This window comes from Arachis hypogaea, chromosome 9 (assembly GCF_003086295.3).
Source record: "Arachis hypogaea cultivar Tifrunner chromosome 9, arahy.Tifrunner.gnm2.J5K5, whole genome shotgun sequence".
NCBI lineage: Eukaryota > Viridiplantae > Streptophyta > Magnoliopsida > Fabales > Fabaceae > Arachis > Arachis hypogaea.
Window position 1 is genome coordinate 20869155 of NC_092044.1, and position 18025 is coordinate 20887179.

General features: G+C 37.3%; 1 protein-coding gene across 1 annotated transcript; it reads left to right on the forward strand.

The window, feature by feature from the left end:
* Positions 1-1998: 1998 nt before the first annotated feature.
* LOC112708996 (uncharacterized) lies at positions 1999-9969 on the forward strand. Its single transcript, XM_025760907.1, has 10 exons — positions 1999-2180; positions 2267-2959; positions 3002-3195; positions 3274-4164; positions 4452-4778; positions 4869-5785; positions 5867-6149; positions 6242-6430; positions 9605-9806; positions 9894-9969. The coding sequence occupies exons 1-10, from the start codon at positions 1999-2001 to the stop codon at positions 9967-9969; spliced, it is 3954 nt and encodes a 1317-aa protein (XP_025616692.1).
* Positions 9970-18025: the final 8056 nt, after the last annotated feature.

Sequence of the window (18025 nt, forward strand, 5' to 3'; positions counted from 1 at the left end):
TTTTTAAGTATTTTAGTTTAGTGATTTGAAAACTGTAAATAACTATTCATCTTTATAATTTTTTTTAAACTCATATTTAATAAGCTATAAATTACATAAAAATTATGCAATCTTCAAATCTTCATATACTATTTAGGTTAATTAATTATTTAATATTATTTAAAATATACTCTATCATAATTTAAAATAATATACTATTTATCCTAAATTAATACATAAAACTCTATACTAATTGGAAAAATATAGAATTTGATGCTTTTGTGTATATCTATTTAACTCGATTTAAATAAACTAAAATTTTAGAATTATATTTAAATTTAGAATTTTATTTGTTATTTAAATTGAATTGTATTCATTTTTAACTAATGACTGGTTATATTTTAAATAATATGATATGAATACTTATTGATTTAGTTTAATAATTTAAAAAATAATTCAATAAAACTAAACCAATACAAAAAAAAATTTAACTATGAAAGTATACTACTAAAATTATATAAAATCAAATACGAGATTAGTTAATTGAATAATTATTATTTGTGTTTCTATTATTTTTCTTGACTTAACAGGTCGAAGAACAACAATAATACAAATTTTGACGTACATAAAAATATGCATCATATTACTACAAGTCAAAGAACAGTGTGTCAAAAAATTGAAACCTCATCTAATATTCTCAGTTTATAATCCAGTGAGAATAAAGGTGACATTTTTCTCACTGTAATTGACTCATATTTATCTAAATTTAATCTATATCGATTTAATGACGAAAATTTTCTATATATTTCTTATTACTCATTCATAGGGAAGCAACTATCTATGCATGGTGTACATTGTGCCTCGCATGGAATTTTTGGACAGGAAAATACTCTTCCTATCTATGTAAGACCTTCTACATCAGAGATAAGATCTAGATCTTTAACTCTACAGACGGATTCCTCATAGACAAGAACTCCACTGTCCGTGTTAACAAATAGTACGTATAATTAATGATTGCCAAATGATTCATACACCAATATTTAATAAAAAGTATACTTCATCGAAAATCATTTATATAACATAGATTTATTACAATTCTAGCATACTCCAGTGTATAAGGACCCGCCAATAATCTAACTGAAGTTGTTCCACAAAATCAGCTTTCATCACACTCCAGTTCCCACCGATCATGCCTAACAGAAAGGTAATTTAGAAAAGATAATCATCATTATTTTATTCTTTTTTTCCTATAGTTTCTATGGTTTATTTAAATAAAATTAAACTTTTTTGTAAAGAGGTTCTACTATGATTGGGGTGCAAAAAGGACAATCTTCCTCTGTTGTTGCTTCGGTGGCTATTAATTTGGCACAACTTTATGAAGATGTAATTTATCGACTGTTAAGACGCATCCACCAAGCGCTGACACACACAGTGGCCAACATGTTGACCCTTTTGTTAATAATGAAGGGAATTTCTCATTATATCAAGAATTTAAGTTTGTAGTTTGCAAGAGATATATATATTATTAGTAATACATCAAAATGATTATGTTTGCATTTTTTTATAATTTTTTACTGTAGTTTTGAATGGTTATGATGATTTAATGTTGGATGTGGATATGGAAGATAATTTTATACCATCCTCAGAAACCGTAGACGGTATGTAAAATTTTTATCTATATGTTTATTTGCATCTTTGTGTACATCATGAACTAAATTGTATCGGTATGACATATGAGTAGCTAAAGGGAGTTCATTCGGCAGATGTCTGGGATATAGGAAACCCTATTTATCAATGTCAACACTGTAAAGCACGGATGTGGTCTGGAGAAAGGCTTGCTAAATCCAAACAGTCGCCCCAACCAAAGTTTCATTATGTTGTATGGAAGGAAAGATCGAGCTTCCTCTACTTTTTGTGCCTCATGATGAGCTCATTAAGCTTCATATTGGAGGAGATCAAAGAAGTATTCGTTTCCTAAAAAATATAAGGGCATTTAATTCAATGTTTTGTTTTACATAAATGGCTGGAAAAATTGACCGTGGGGTGAACAATGGGACTGCTCCTCCAATTTTTAAGCTTGGGGGTCAAAACTACCATAGCATTGGTAGCTTACTTCCTCCTGATAGTTTGCGACCAACATTTGCCCAGCTATATATCTATGACACAGAAAATGAGATTGACAATCGAATAGGCACACTTCGGTAAATTTCATACAACCAGTCAAATTTTTTAGTTATTTCTTATCTGTGAGAGCAAATAACATAAATTTTATTATTTTTTTTTGTAGTTCCAATGAAGCTATAAATGAGCGGGATAGAAAAATTGTGGCAATATTAAGAAATATGCTAGACAAATATAATAGTTTGGCAAAGAATTTTTGCTATGCAAGAGATAGGTACCAACAGAAAAACTGCACAAACATAAAGCTTAAGTTGATTAGTAAAAGGAATACAGATGGCAGGACATACAACTTGCCATCTGCATCTAAAGTGGCTGCATTGATTGTTGGCGATGTCGAACAACTTAGCAAAGATAGAGATATTATTATAGAGAGTCAATCTAGAAAGCTCCAGCGGATTAATGTTTTTCATCCATCTTATTTAGCCTTGCAATATCCATTGTTGTTTCTGTATGGGGAGGATGGATTTCGTTTGGGTATTGCAACATTAGACTCTATCTCCGCTAGACCTACAAAGAAAAACAAAACAATCAATTTGCGACAATTCTTTGCTTTTCGACTACAGAAAAGGACGGGTGAATCTCCGTTAATTCTGAGATCAAAGAGATTATTCCAACAGTTTCTGGTAGATGCCTACACAATGATGGAATCAGAGAGGTTAAAATTCTTTAGGTGTAAACAACCACAGTTGAGGGTTGATAAATACAAATGTCTGCATGAAAGTCTTATAAACGGGGATGTAAATGCTACAAGACTTGGAAAAAGAATCATTCTTCCCAATATTTTTACCGGTGGACCTAGGTATATGATGAATAATTGTAAAGATGTATTTGCAATTTGCAGATATGCAGGATATCCTAGCTATTTTATCACAATGACCTGTAACCCTGAATGGGATGAGATAAGAAGAGAAGTGACTTCCATTGGATTGAAGGCAGAAGACCGTCCTGATATATTGTGTCGAGTTTTCAAGATCAAGCTTGATGGTTTGATAGATGACCTCAAAGAGGGAAAAATCTTTGGCAAAATTTTGGGATGTAAGTATGTGTTTATGCAATGCTTTATTAAAATCCTATGTTGTAATGCTTTGCTCATTTGTCTTTTTCAATTTTCAGACGTTTGCACTGTAGAGTTTCAAAAGAGAGGGCTTCTGCATGCACATATCCTTTTATTCATGAGTAACGAGTTCAAGCCACAAACACCAGATGACATAGACAAATATATAACAGCTGAGATTCCTGATGAAAATGAAAGGCCAAATCTACATAGAGCTGTTCAAAATTACATGGTACATGGTCCATGTGGTCCGTACAACAAGAATTTACCTTGCATGAAGAATGGATCCTATTCAAAGTTCTATCCTAAAGAGTTTAGACAGCGAACACTCATTGATGAGGCCGGATTTCCCAAATATAGGCGTACTGATAACGGTCGAACAGTGAAGAAAAGGGAATGTGTACTAGACAATAAGTTCATTGTTCCGTATAATCCAGAATTGTTGCTCAAGTTCGGGTGCCACATAAATGTGGAATACACATGCCAAACAAGTTCTATTAAGTATCTGTTTAAGTATGTACACAAGGGTAATGACCGCGTAACAGCTACTCTATATAATGCTGGTGATCTGTCAGAAGCCACACAAGTTGTTGACAAAATTAGGAATTACTACGATTGTAGGTATATTTCGGCATGTGAGGCAGTCTGGCGTCTATTTGGATACGAAATCCAAAAGAAAGAATCATTTGTGATTAGACTTCCATTCCATTTGGAGGATGAGCAACCTGTGATTTATGGTGAAACTTCTAATGCGAATGATATTGTCGAAAGAGAAATATCTCATAAGTCCATGTTTTTGGGATGGATGGCAGTGAACATGTCATATCCTTATGCTCGAAGTCTGACTTATGCTGAGTTTCCAACCAAGTTTGTTTGGAAGGACGATTCTTCAAAGTGGTTTCCTCGAAAGAAAGGCTTCGCAATTGGAAGGTTGACTCATGTACCTGCAGGTAATGACGAGTTTACATTCAATTTTGATCTTACTTATTTAAGGATTTAAATTTAAAATCTTAACAGCCTATACCCCACGTCCATTTTATCCAATTTATCTACACTAGAAAATAAATGTTCAAATAACTTTCAACCGTTATAATTTGTAGATTATATGATTTTTTATTTTTCTATATTTTTTAGAAAAATTATTCTTATGCGGATGTGAAGCTACATAATAATTCAAATAGCGTAGCTTAATCCATTTAGCAACTTAAAAGTGGGATTTTAACTAAGTTTTTTGCAGTAAATACCGAAGAATATTACCAACGGCTTCTCTTGAATACTCAAAGAGGATGTATGAGTTTTCGAGATATAAGAACAGTAGGAGGAACAATTTATGCTACGTATAGAGATGCATGCTTCGCCCTTGGACTCTTGCAAGATGACAATGAATTCATTGATGCAATTAAGGAAGCAAGCTCATGGGCTTCAGGATCATATGTTAAGAGGTTATTTGTCATTCTATTAACATCCAACAATATCTCAAGACCAGAACATGTTTGGTATAGATGTTGGCATGAACTCTCAGATGATATTTTGTATCGACAGAGAGCCGTGATGAACATAAGCGGTGAGTTTCTATTAATTACAATGATAAAAGTTCTTCCTTATTAATCATTTTTAGTTTGATTGAATTTTTATAGTATCGTATAATATGCAGAGTTAACAATGTCAGATGATGAGATTAAGCAGTTGTGCTTAATGGATATAGACAAGATCTTACATTCCTATGGTAAAACCTTAAAAGACTATCCTCCTATGCCTTTAGCAACTGAAGTTGATAATTCTTTGTTAACCGAAAGGGTTATAAGGGAAGAGCTAAACTTTAACAGGGATGATTTAAAGAAAAATGCCTCAGACATGTTAGCCATCGCAACACATGAGCAGAGATATGCATTCGATAAAATTGTTACAGCTGTGTATTGTGATGAAGGGGGTTTTTTCTTTGTGTATGGTCATGGAGGTACTGGAAAAATATTTCTCTGGAACCTTATGTCTGTTGAGATTCGCTCAAGGGGTGATATAGTGTTAAACGTTGCTTCGAGTGGTATTGCATCTTTACTTTTTCCCAATGGAAGAACGGCACACTCAAGGTTCAAAATACCGCTGAATATAACTGAGGATTCTATATGTAACATCAAACCTTGTTCCCCTCAAGCAATGTTACTATTGAGAGCCAAACTTATAATTTGGGATGAGGCTCCAATGGTTAGCAGGTACTGCTATGAAGCGCTTGATAAATGCTTGGGTGATATCATGAGGTGTTCTCCAACATATAGCAAAGATTTGCCCTTTGGAGGAAAAGTGGTTGTACTAGGTGGAGACTTTAGACAAATTCTTCCTGTCATTTCACGAGGATCGAGACAAGATATCGTTCATTCAATCGTGAATTTGTCTTGCCTTTGGAAGTTTTGTCAGGTGCTCAAACTAACAAAAAACATGAGACTCTTTGTAGGGACGACTGCTTCAGATCAAGATGAGACAGAGCAATTTGGTGAGTGGTTATTGAAAGTTGGTGATGGTCTAATAGGTGACAATATGGATGGTGAATCTGAGATATGTCTTCCAGGAGATATTGTTATTCCTTCTTCGGACCAGGCATTTGATGAGTTAGTTCATTTTTCTTATCCAAATATTTTGGAAAACATGTCCTCAAAGGATTTTTTCAAAGCAAGAACTATACTGGCTCCCACACTAGACATTGTTGAAGAGGTCAACAACCATCTGATGGCTATCATTCCTAGAGGGGAAAAATTATATCTTAGTTCGGATTCCATATGTATGGATGAAGGGAATATGGAGAGTCAACTAGATCTCTATGGTTCTGAATTACCGAATAGCATAAATTGTTCTGGTTTGCCTCCACATAAATTAATACTCAAGATTGGTGTTCCGGTGATGTTACTGAGGAGTATTGACCAATCTAGTGGTCTTTGTAATGGTACAAGGCTACAAGGTAGGAAGCTTGGAAATCATGTCATAGAATGTGAAGTCTTAACGGTAACAATGTTGGTCATATTGCTTTGATTCCAGGAATGAATATGGTACCAACAAATGAAACCGTCCCAGTTAGATTCCAACGAAGACAGTTTTCCATAATAGTATCGTTTGCCATGACAATTAATAAGTCTCAGGGACAAACTTTATCTCATGTTGGATTGTACTTGACCAAACCAGTTTTTACACATGGCCAACTATATGTGGCACTTTCAAGAGTTAAGAGTAAGAGAGGTTTAAAAGTTTTACTTATGAATCACGTAGGAATGTCTGCAAATTCAACTATCAATGTTGTTTATAGAGAAGTGTTTGAAAAAATAGTATTCTAATGTAAATATTTTAATTTTTTTTAAATTCTGTATTAGTGTATAATTATTTAACTTTAAAAAATATAAAATAATTATTACTCCCTTTTTTAAGTTAAACTTTGATTTTGATAATAATTTTATATATTTTTTAAAATAATAATTATTTTGTATTTTTGTTTTAAATATCGAAACATATAAATTTTTTTCTTACTTTTATAAATTTTTCCGTGCTGAGCATGAGTTTATTGACAAACCCCATTTTGACAGTTTATCTCGTATTGATTTTAGGGGATTTAATCACCTTTTACCCACATTTATTCAATGAAATAGCATGGTTTTATAACTTCTCCCTTAATTGCGCTTAAGAGTGAAAACATGCTTTTTAGGACTTAAAATAGCTAAATCTAATTCTCCTTGATTCCATTAGATGCCTTGATATGTTTGTTAAGTGATTTAAGGTTTAGGAGGCAAAGATTGGATCAAGGGAATGAAGAAAGAAAGCATGAAAAGTTGGAGAACTCATGAAGAAATGAAAGAACCGGAAAGCTGTCAAGCCGACCTCTTCGCACTTAAACGACCATAACTTGAGCTACAGAGGTCCAAATGATGCGGTTCCAGTTGGGTTGGAAAGCTAACATCCGGGGCTTCGAAACGATATAAGATTTGCCATAGTTGCTACACGTATGGTGGCGCGCACGCGCATAATACGCGCACGCGCCGTTGGTGCACGTGATCACTTCATACAAACTCGTGGCTAGCGAATTTACAAGCCTTGTGGGCCCAATCCAACTCATTTCTAATGCTATTTAAGCCAAGGATTGAAGGGGGAATGAACATACTTTCATACTTTAGAAGCTAGTTACCATTAGTTTAGTTTAGAAGTTAGAAGTAGTTTCTAGAGAGAGAAGCTCTCACTTCTCTCTAGAATTAGGATTAGGATTAGGATTAGTTCTTAGATCTAGGTTTTAATCTTTGCTTCCTTCTACTTCTACATCTCAATTCCTTATTGTTAGATTCATTCTTCTTTCATTCTTTGGTTGTAATTTCCTTTATGTTGTTCTTATGTTTTGTTGTAGATCTACTTTTGTTCCTTCCATTTCCTTTCAATTCAATAAGAGGTAATTCATAATAATTGTTCTTCTTTGCTTTTCTATTGTTGATCTCTTGTTTTTGTAGTTGTAGATTCCTTTAATTCTTGCATTTAATAATGATTACTTCTATTGCACTCTATGTGTTTGATAAAATGTCTCTTCTAGTTTTAGTGTAGATTTTTTTCCTTTTGGTCTAGGTAGAGTAATTAGTGACACTTGAGTTATCTAATTCCTTTGTTGATTGATAATTGGAGAGATTGCTAATTGGTTTGGAGTGCACTAAATCTAGTCTTTCCTTGGGAGTTGGCTAGGACTTGTGGCTCAAGTCAATTCATCCACTTGAATTTCCTTTATTTAGTAAGGGTTAACTAAGTGGTAGCAATGAACAATTCTCATCACAATTGAGAAGGATAACTAGGATAGAACTTCTAATTTTCATACCTTGTCAAGAGCCTTTTATAGTTGTTAGTTTACTTTCTTGCCATTTATCTTTCATGCCTCTTATCAAAACCCCAAAACAACTCAAACCAATAACAAGACACTTTATTGTAATTCCTAGGGAGAACGACCCGAGGTTTGAATACTTCAGTTTATAAATTTAGGGGTTTGTTTTAGTGACAAACAACTTTTTGTATGAAAGGATTATTGCTTGGTTTAGAAACTATACTTCGACGAGATTTTATTTGAGAAATTCTAAACCGTCAAAAATTCATTCGTCATTTATACACTAGTAGCTTTAAAGAGTGGTGTGAAATGACTGTTTTTCACCCTTCTTCTTTATAAAGTGTTTGCACGCTCCTTTTCTTCTCCTTTCTTCTCTTCTGAAAGTACTTCATTTGCTTCCTTTCATCGCGGAAAAATTTTCTCCTTTTTTTGCTTCCCAACCAATCTCAGTTCCAAGATTTCTCCATCTTGGATCCTCTGAAGGTCTTGTTTTGCTGTGTGGATTGGAACGTTCGTGCTTACTGTTGTTTGCTGTGTGGATTGGAAAGTTCGTGCTTACTGTTGTTGCTCCTGATTCTTGACTCCCTTTTTGTGTAACTGTGCTTTTTGAATCTATTTCTTGTGTTGGGACAGTGTTTCGTGTAGTAGCGAAGATTTATTGCATTGTTGGTTTTGTTTGTTCCTTGCAACTTCTTTGACTGTTGTTTATGTTGTCTACTAAAAGATCCTTTTGGACCATTTTTGTTGATTTCAATCACTGTTGAATATTTAGCTGTATTTTTGGAATTTTTGTGGAACTGTAGCCATTTTAATGTTTGTTGATTGCCTTCGTATTACCCCCAATGGTTTCGCTGCTGTCGGCGTAGGAGAGATGCCGATTCTATTTATTCTTGTTTTGAAAAGATGTTTTCCAATTCGCGTTTTGTATTTTTGTTTCTTTTGCTCGACTTCTTTTGAATGATGCCCGAGTTCTATAGTGACAATTTCGTTGTTGTATTTGTAGGTGTAGATTTTATGTCTCGATCAGTCATAAAAGATATATCGATAAAAGTTCCCCTCTCTTTTGACTTGGGTAGACACTCCCGTCCTTATCGTTGTTCCGTAGACATCATAGATTATGTGAGAATAGAGAGGATGAGAAAAATTATGAGATAGTGGTACCCGATCCCGAGGAGAGGGTGTGTTTTCCCTCCTTAGACAACTTGAGACGTTCCTTTTTCTATGCCTATGATTGTTTTTTCTCGAAACTAGATGTCAAGCTTCCTTTTTTTGATTTTAAAACAAATGTCCTTTGTGCTTGTGACGTCGCTCCCTCCCAGCTTCACCCGAACTCTTGGGCTATTTTGAAGATTTACCAGCTCCTATGTTGGGAGCTCGATGTCTGACCTTCGGTTAAGGTCTTTTTCCATCTTTTTGTTTTGACCAAATCAGGGTCTTCGAAAGAAAAAATTTTTTGGCTTTCTTTTTGCGTCGTTCAAGGTAAAAAGTTTTTTTTTTCATTTTTGATGAGTTCTTCCACTATTTTAAGAACTATTTTTTTTAAATCCAAATTGTAGAGGAGGTCCGTCCTTTCTTTTTGGATGAAAATGATGAACCCTGCTTCCCTTTATACCGGCAAGAAAAACCCGTTATATCCAAGTATAGCATAGATACCTTAGATGAACTTGAGAAGGGTATGATAGACGTGTTGGAAGAGTGTTGGGGCCGGAATCCTCACTTGGACACGGAGAGATTCTTAGGGGATCTTGTTCTACTCTGGTCCATGCTAGGTAGCCTTCTTTCCTTAGCTTTATGACTTTTGGCTGTATCATCTATGATTAATGTGCTTTTACATTTACTATTTAGGAAAAATGGCTCCCAAATCTGCAGCGATGAAATAACTGCATCAAACTCGGAAGACTGTTGTGGCACGTGGTATTAAGGAGAACAAAGCCAGGGGTGCTTCTACCCGATCTTCCCCAAGGAAATTGGACTTAAGTTCTTCAGCCCAAAAGAAGATCATTCCCACTCCATCAAGTCGGTTGGTCTCTCTTGACTTGCCTCTAGAGAATTCAGTTGGTCTTTCTTCTCCTTCGTCTTCAGAACCTCCCTCAAAGAAATAAAAGACTGTTGTAGAGGGTTGCATTTACGATACAGGATTTAACGGGATTGCTTGGAGTGAGAGGAATATCCTCCTTCATAGTTGCATTAATATGGATGATGTGGCTATTCAAAGCCACCTCCAACTTATGGCCCAAAATGAAACTCAGATAGCGGGAGTGTGTTCTTCTTTGGCTAAGAAGTTGCAAAAGACTCCTCTTAATGCCACCCAGAGCTCTCTTGAGGCTACCCAAGCCGAAGTAAAAAGTCTTAAGGAGATTAAGAGGGAGTTGGAGAAGCAGAAGGCCAGAATGACATCCGATTTGGAGAAGACCCGATCTCGAGTAAAGAAGGCGGAGGCAGCCGCGACTATGGCGGAGGGGGTGAAGAAGAAAACAGAGGAGAGCTATACCCGGTTATATGGGGAGAAACTTGACCTTCAAGAGGAGTTGGAGAAGGCTAAAGAGAGGTACGCCACTCTTGAAGAGTATGTTGTTGAGGGGATGGACGAAATATTTAATAACCTGAAGACTCAAGTCGAAGTCCTTGCCCCGAGGTCAATCTCTCTTTGTTCAGCCAAGACAACATAGTGGTTGATGGGAAGATTGTCCTGACTCCTGAAGATGATGAAAAACCTTTACCTGACCTGAAGTCTTTAAATACTAGGGTTAGGCAGGCTTCAGTCGCTTCACAGGCTCCTGAGTCTCTCCCCGAGGTGGTCAATGTCGAGCTCGCTCCTTTGCCTCCTAGTGCTATCCTGGCCATGCCGATCTCTGAGTATGACCTGAGTTTCTCTACTCAAGGCCAAGATGCTATGATTGGGGAGGCCCTTAACCCTTTATTGGGCCCTCAACATTTTTACTTTATAACAGTTGTAGTCGTATTCAAACAACTTTGAAATTTAAATAGCCTTTTTGCTCCTTACATAATGAAGCCAGGCCTTTTTTGGAATTTAGCTTTTATACAGTTGCTTAGTTTGGTGTTTAGACCTTGGCAACTTTTTCGATGCAGTTCCCTTACTGAATCTGAAAAATGAGTTCATTTACATGGATTTCCTTTTCAAGTTCCGACTTCGCATAGTCAGACTTTGTTAAGTTACTTCAACATTTCATTTTTATTCCGCCTTATAATTGAGGTCGATTTTCACAAGTTATTTATATAACTTCTTACATTAATTTGTACCTCGTCGCTTCATCTTACCGACCTTTTTAGGTTGGGCAATGATTTTTGCAGTTTGTCGAGTTTAAATTAATGTGTTTTTATAGGAAACTTTCTTAAAAAATGGAATTTTTATTAATGAATAAGAAATTGCCTTACATAAAACCTACTACTAAGAGTTTTGGGCCCTTAGCCCTTGCTGTGGTGCCTTGTTAAAATTTCCTTTAGAAAAAATCCTTTTTAGAAGAAATATATTAAGGTTGGAAAAAATAGTACATCAGGAAACAAAGTTTACTTCCCAACTGTAGTACTTCTTTAGATTGCATGCGTGCCAAGACCTCAAGAGCTCCTGTCCTTGCAGGTCAAAAACTTTATAGTAACTCTTTCCTAAGACTTCGATAATCTTATAGGGTCCTTTTCAATTTGCAGCTAACTTTCCTTCGCCCAACTTTTGAACTCTGATGTCATTTTGGATCATTATAACGTCATTTGTGGCAAAGTTTTTTTTATCACCTTCTGATTGTACCTTAGGGCCATCCTCTGCTTTAGTGCTTATTCTCTGATTCGAGTTTTCTCTCGGACTTCTGGGAGGAGGTCGAGCTCTGCCTTTTGTGCTTGGGCATTGGCCCCTTCATTATAGAATACAACCCTAGGTGACTCTTTAGTGATTTCTTTGGGGATCATAGCCTCCATTCCTTAAGCAAGTGGGAAAGGTGATTCTCCAGTTGTGGTGGAATGAAGGATTGTCCGATATATCCATAAGACTTGAGGGAGCTTGTCAGTCCATGCTCCCTTTGCATCCTGCAGAATCAAGCCAATATGACTTTATTTGCAACTTTAGCTTGTCCATTGAACTGAGGATGTTCCATCGATGTGAATTGGTGTTTTATTTTGAGTTCAACCACCAAGTTCCTAAAGGTTGAGTCGGTAAACTGGGTTTCATTGTCCGTGGTGATGGAGTGGGGAACTCCAAACCTTATGACAATGTTTTTATAGAGAAATTTCCAACTTCTCTGGGCAGTGATGGTTGCTAGTGGTTCTGCCTCGATCCACTTAGTGAAGTAGTCAATCCCCAATATAAGGTATTTGACTTGTCTTGGAGCTTGGAGAAATGGTCCGAGAAGATCGAATTCCCATTTTGCAAATGGCCAGGGGAGGTGATGCTAATAAGCTCTTCAAGAGGTGTCACATGAAAATTGGCATGCTCTTGGTAACGCGGACAGTTTTAACAAACTCGGTCGCTTCTCTTTGTAAGGTCGGCTGGAAGAAGTCGACCCGGATCACCTTCTTGGATAGTGATCGAGCTCCTAGGTGATTCCCACATATGCCATTGTGTACCTCCTCTAGGACCTCCTTTGTGTTGGAGGTTGGGACGCAGTTTAAGAGAGGTATTGGTATTCCTCTTTTGTATAGGATGTTGTGAACCAACATGTAATTTTGTGCCTTCCTTATGAATCTTCGAGCCTCCTTTTCATTTTAGGGAAGATATCAAATTTGAGATAGTTGACTATAGGGGTTATCCATCCTAAATGCTAATTAGATATAGTCGTTACACCCGAGTTGTCATATCCCTTTGATATTGATGGTGCATGTAGAGTTTCCTGGAGAAGGCTTCAATTGTTTTCCCCTGGCTTGGTACTGACTAATTTGGAGAGTACGTCAGCTCGGGTGTGAGATTCCCCAGTTATATGTCGGATCTCTCCTTCCGAGAAATGTGCTAGTTGTTCTCGTGCTTCATCTAAGTATTTCTTCATGTTGGGGTCTTTGGCTTGATATGTACCATTAATTTGTGAAGTTACCACTTGAGAGTTACTGAATACTATTAGCCTTTCTATCCCCACTTCTTTAGCCATCTTTAGGCCAGTAAGTAAGGCTTCATACTCTACTTGGTTATTAGAAGTAGTCAATTCAAACCTTAACGAGAGTTTTATCTGAGTTCCTTGCTCACTTTATAGAATGACGCCTGCTACAGTGCTAGCTTTGTTGGATGATCCGTCTACATATAGGCTCCATGTCGTTGGGCTTCCCTGACTTTCAGAGTATTTAGCTACAAAGTCGGCAAGATATTGGGATTTAATTACCGTTCGAGCTTTATATTTTAAGTCGAACTCGGATAATTCCACAGCCCATTGCAGCTTCCGCCCTGCTAGGTCCGTCTTTTGTAGAATGTGTTTTGTTGGTTGATTAATACAAACATTTATGGTGTGATCCTGAAAATAAGGTCGGAGCCTTCGAGAGGTGAGTATAAGGGCATATGAAAACTTTTTCTATCTTTTGATAGTTCATTTTTGCTCCTTGTAAAACTTTGCTGATAAAGTAGACGGGCTACTGTCCGCCCTTATCTTCTTTTATCAGAGCTGAAGCTATAGCTCGGCTCACCATTGCTAGGTAGAGGATGAGTTCTTCTCTTGCTATAGGCTGGGTAAGTATGAGGGTTATCCCAAGAAAGATTTAAAGTGTTGAAAGGCTTGCTCGCACTCTGAGGTCCATTCAAATTGCTTTCCCTTTCTGAGAATTGAGTACAGGGGTAGTGATTTCAGTGCTGACCCTGCTAGGAATTTGGATAGTGCTGGCAACCTTCCATTTAGTTGTTGAAATTCTTTAAGACAAGTCGGGCTCTGCATATCCAATATAGCTTTACATTTGTCTGGGTTTGCTTCTATACCTCTTTGAGTTAGCATGAAGTTTAAAAATTTTCCCGCCTCTACTGTAAAGGTACATTTTGAGGGGTTTAGCCTCATCTCATGCTTCTTTATGGTAGAAAATACCTTAGAAAGATCGGACAAAAGTGCCGAGTCTACCTTGGTTTTAACAAGCATGTCGTTCATGTATACCTCCATAAGTTTTCCTAAGTGGGAGGAACACACCTTGTTCATCAGTCTTTGGTTTGTGGCTTTGGCATTTTTTTAATCCAAAAGGCATTACCACGTAGCAATAATTAGCTTTTGGAGTTCTGAACAAGGTCTTCTCTTGATCCAGCTTATCCATCAGGATTTGGTTGTATCCCGAGTTGGCATCCACGAAGGACAGGTATCTATAGTCGGAGGCTAAGTCGACTAGGGCATCGATGCTGGGAAGAGGGTATGAATCCTTGGGACAAGTTTTATTGAGGTCGATGTAATCGACACACATCCTCCATTTTCTTTTTTGTTTCTTTACCAAAACTACATTAGCCAGCCACAATGGATACTTTACCTCTCTTATAAATCCTACTTCTAATAGGGCTTGAACTTGTTCCTCCACGACCTGTGTCCTTTTGGGCCTGAGCTTTTGCCGCTTTTGCTGGATAGGTCTAGAACCCAAGTAGACGGCGTGTTTGTGGGACATCAGGTCGGTATTTATGCTAGGAATGTCGGAGGCTTTCTAAGTGAAGAGGTCGGCGTTCCTCCTTAGAAGTTCAATGAGTTGCTTTTTTAGATCTTCTTCCAAGTTAGCCCTTATATTCGTTGTTTTTTCAGGGTGATCTCCAATTTGCGCTTCTTCCACTTTCCCTTCGAGTTGGAGACACAGTTTCTCCCGAGTTTGAACACCTCCAAACTTGATGGTATTGACTTCTTTTTCCCCAAGACTGCCTTTTAAATTAAGACTTTCATTGTAGCACATGCGTGCTAATTTTTTATCTCTCTTTATGGTGGCAATTCCTTCTGTTGTGAGAAACTTCATGTATAAGTGGGGTGTAGAGACAATAGCTGTAAATCGGTTCAAGATTGTTCAACCTATTAAGGCATTGTATTCCAAGGTGACGTCAACCAGAATGTAGTTGATGCTCAATGTCTTTGACTTTGCACTCTTTCCAAAAGTGGTGTATAAAGATATATATCTGAGAGGTTGGATTAGTGTGTCCCCCAGTTTGAAGAGGTTATTTGGGTATGCTTTTAGATCCTTTTCTTCCAATTTGAGCTTGTCGAAAGTGGGCTTAAACAATATATCCACCGAGCTACCGTGGTCTATTAATGTTCTATGGAAGTTTGCATTAGAGAGGATCATATTATCACCACGGGGTCATCATGGCCAGGTAATACCCCTTGAGCATCTTCTTTAGTGAACGAAATTGTTGGCAAGTCGGGAGATCTGTTATCTTCCCTGACTTGGTACTTCTTTAAGATGCCTTTTTCTCGATGATTTTGATATTCTTCCTCTAGAAAACTTCCCATTTATCATATGTATGTGTCTCCTGGGAGTCTAAAGTGGACATTCTTGTCGTCCCCCTTCTTCAACTCTCTTTCTCTTCCTTTGCTCGTCTAACGTATCTGCCAAGTATATGTCTAGTCGACCTTTTATGGCCAACTTTTTTATGACATTCTTTAAATCATAACAGTCACTGGTAGAATACCCATAGAGTTTGTGGTACTCGCAGTATTCTGTCCGACTTCCAGCCTTTTTGTGTTTAATTAGATGAGGAGGTGGAAGCTTCTTAGTGTGACATATCTCTCTATAAACGTTTACAAGAGAGACTCAGATGGGAATATAGTTATGATATCTTCGAGATTTTTCCGGGTTGTATTCTTCCTTCTTCTTAGCTTCTTTATCTTTTTTCCAAGATGGATAAGGCATTCTGGGTCTCGGAAGTGGTTCTCTCAATCGTTAGTTCTCTTCCATGTTGATATACTTCTCTGTCTCTTCTTGTACTTCGTACAAGGAGGTCGGGTGTCACTTGGATATAGATTGAGAAAATAGCCCTTCTTTAAGTATGTTAACTAATCTTATTATTACTGCTTTAGTTGGTAGGTTTTGAATCTCTAAGCATGCTTTGTTGAATCTTTCCATGTAATCTCGGGGTGTCCCCCTGACCTCTTACTTAACTCCCAACAAGTTCGGGGCATGTTTTACCTTATTTTTTAAAATTGAGAATCTTCTCAGAAACTTCCTTGCCAGATCGTCAAAATAAGTCACCGATCTAGGCAACAAGTTGTTGAACCACTTCATCGCAGTTTTGGTCAAAGTCATCGGGAATGCTTTGCAACGAGTAGCATCAGAGGCGTCGGTTAGATACATCCAACTTTTGAAGTTGTTGAGATGGTGTCTTGGGTCGTTCGTTCCGTCATAGAGAACCATGTCGGGAGTTTTGAAATTCCTTAAAACTTTGGCCCACATGATCTCTTTCTCGAACGGATCCTCATCCCATAGAAGGATTTCTTCCCGATTTGCTCGATTGCTCCGTTTTCGGTGATCAACTTCCAATTTTAAGAGTTTTTCTTCCAACTTCCTTCATCATCGTACCTCTTTTCGTAGTTCCCGTTCTGCTTCCCATTGACACTCAGCTTCTTGCTTGAGCTGCTCTAGTCGTCCACGGTGACCATGGACTAGACCCATATCTCTGTTGTTTGTGGAGGTTCTTCTTCTTCTAACGGATGGATCTCTGATTGAATCCGTCTTGGCTAGGGATTTCCCAATGTCCCTTCTCCATAGGGAACATGCGTTCTTTCCGGTGGTGGAGGTATTGCAAGTTTGAGATCATCGCGGTGAGGCTCTGGTTAGATTTAAATGCTGTGTGGTCATCTTTGTAGTGATCGTCCGCCATTGTCAAAGGTTGAATTCCATGTCCCCGAAAACGGCGCCAATGTTCTGAAGGTTACCTGAAACGTTGATTTTGGGCCTGAATGTGAGGTCCAGACTCCTTCTAAGGTAGTGTCTGACTTGTTCTTATATCGAGGTGCCACCATCCGAGTTCCTTTTGAGGAGGTGGGGGTGGTACCAGCAAGAGACTCCAATGCTTAAGTTAGCAAATGCTTTAGGCAGGTTTTTAGTAGATTAGAATGTGAATATACCTGAGGCGTGTCAGTGTATTTATAGTAGAGTTGTTAACCACCTTTGTTGGAGTAGTTTCACCTTTATTGGTGGATTTCTATTCCCTTTATCTTGGGAGTTTGTTAGGATCTATATTTTAGGAAGATAGAGATAGTAAAAGAGATTCAGGGAGGCAGTTACTTGTAAGCACTTATTTGATCTCTTTCACTGTGTCTGACCTCTTGTACCTCTTACAAGAGGTTGGGTATGTAGTGAAGACCATCCTTTTGGGGTGGGCCTTTCTTTCTTATTGGGCCTGACTTTATATTTTGGGTCAGGGTATGAACATAGAAAAAAGATGCAGTTGCACCAGCGAAGTTTGAGAGATTGAGTAGAGAAGAATGACTGATTATTATTGAGTGTGATATAAGAAAAATGAATAACATCATAAAGAGACTAAACACCTATTTTTAGAAGACTAAGATCTTAAACTAATAGCTCAAACTAAGAGTCTATAAGTAACTAACTAGTGATGTAAGTTACTAATTCTTTAACAGATTTACTAGAATCTTATTTGGCAGTTATGCCACTCTTACTGTTCACACCCTGAAAACCTCATGATCGGAGGAAGATAGACCCTGAGTTTGGTTTTAAACATCTCAAACGCTGCTAGAGACAGTGGTTTAATTTAGTCAGAATGTTCGCTGTTTGGGAGTGTGAGGGGATATGAACCATAAAAAGCTGCTTCAAGTTAACGCGGTCTCGAACAAAATTAAGCTTAACTTTAAAATATTTTGTGCGACTGCGTAAAATCAGATTTGAAGCAAGGAGGACAATGCTTATGTTGTCATAAAAAATGATAGGAGCAATAGGAGAGCTAATCTTCTGTTCAGTCAGAAACCTTTGCAACCATACAACAGTATCTATTTCCACATTTTCTAAACACCTAAATTTCACTTCTGTAGATGAGTGACTAATCATTGTTTGCTTGCGTCTTAACCATATATCAGGAT

Excerpts from the sequence above, each read along its gene's own strand:
- LOC112708996 (XM_025760907.1), top strand. The coding sequence starts at position 1,999 with ATGGCTGGAAAAATTGACCGTGGGGTGAACAATGGGACTGCTCCTCCA. Across the intron at positions 2,181-2,266 it reads AATCGAATAGGCACACTTCG|TTCCAATGAAGCTATAAATG; the intron begins GTAAATTTCATA and ends TTTTTTTTGTAG. Across the intron at positions 3,196-3,273 it reads CTTTGGCAAAATTTTGGGAT|ACGTTTGCACTGTAGAGTTT; the intron begins GTAAGTATGTGT and ends TTCAATTTTCAG.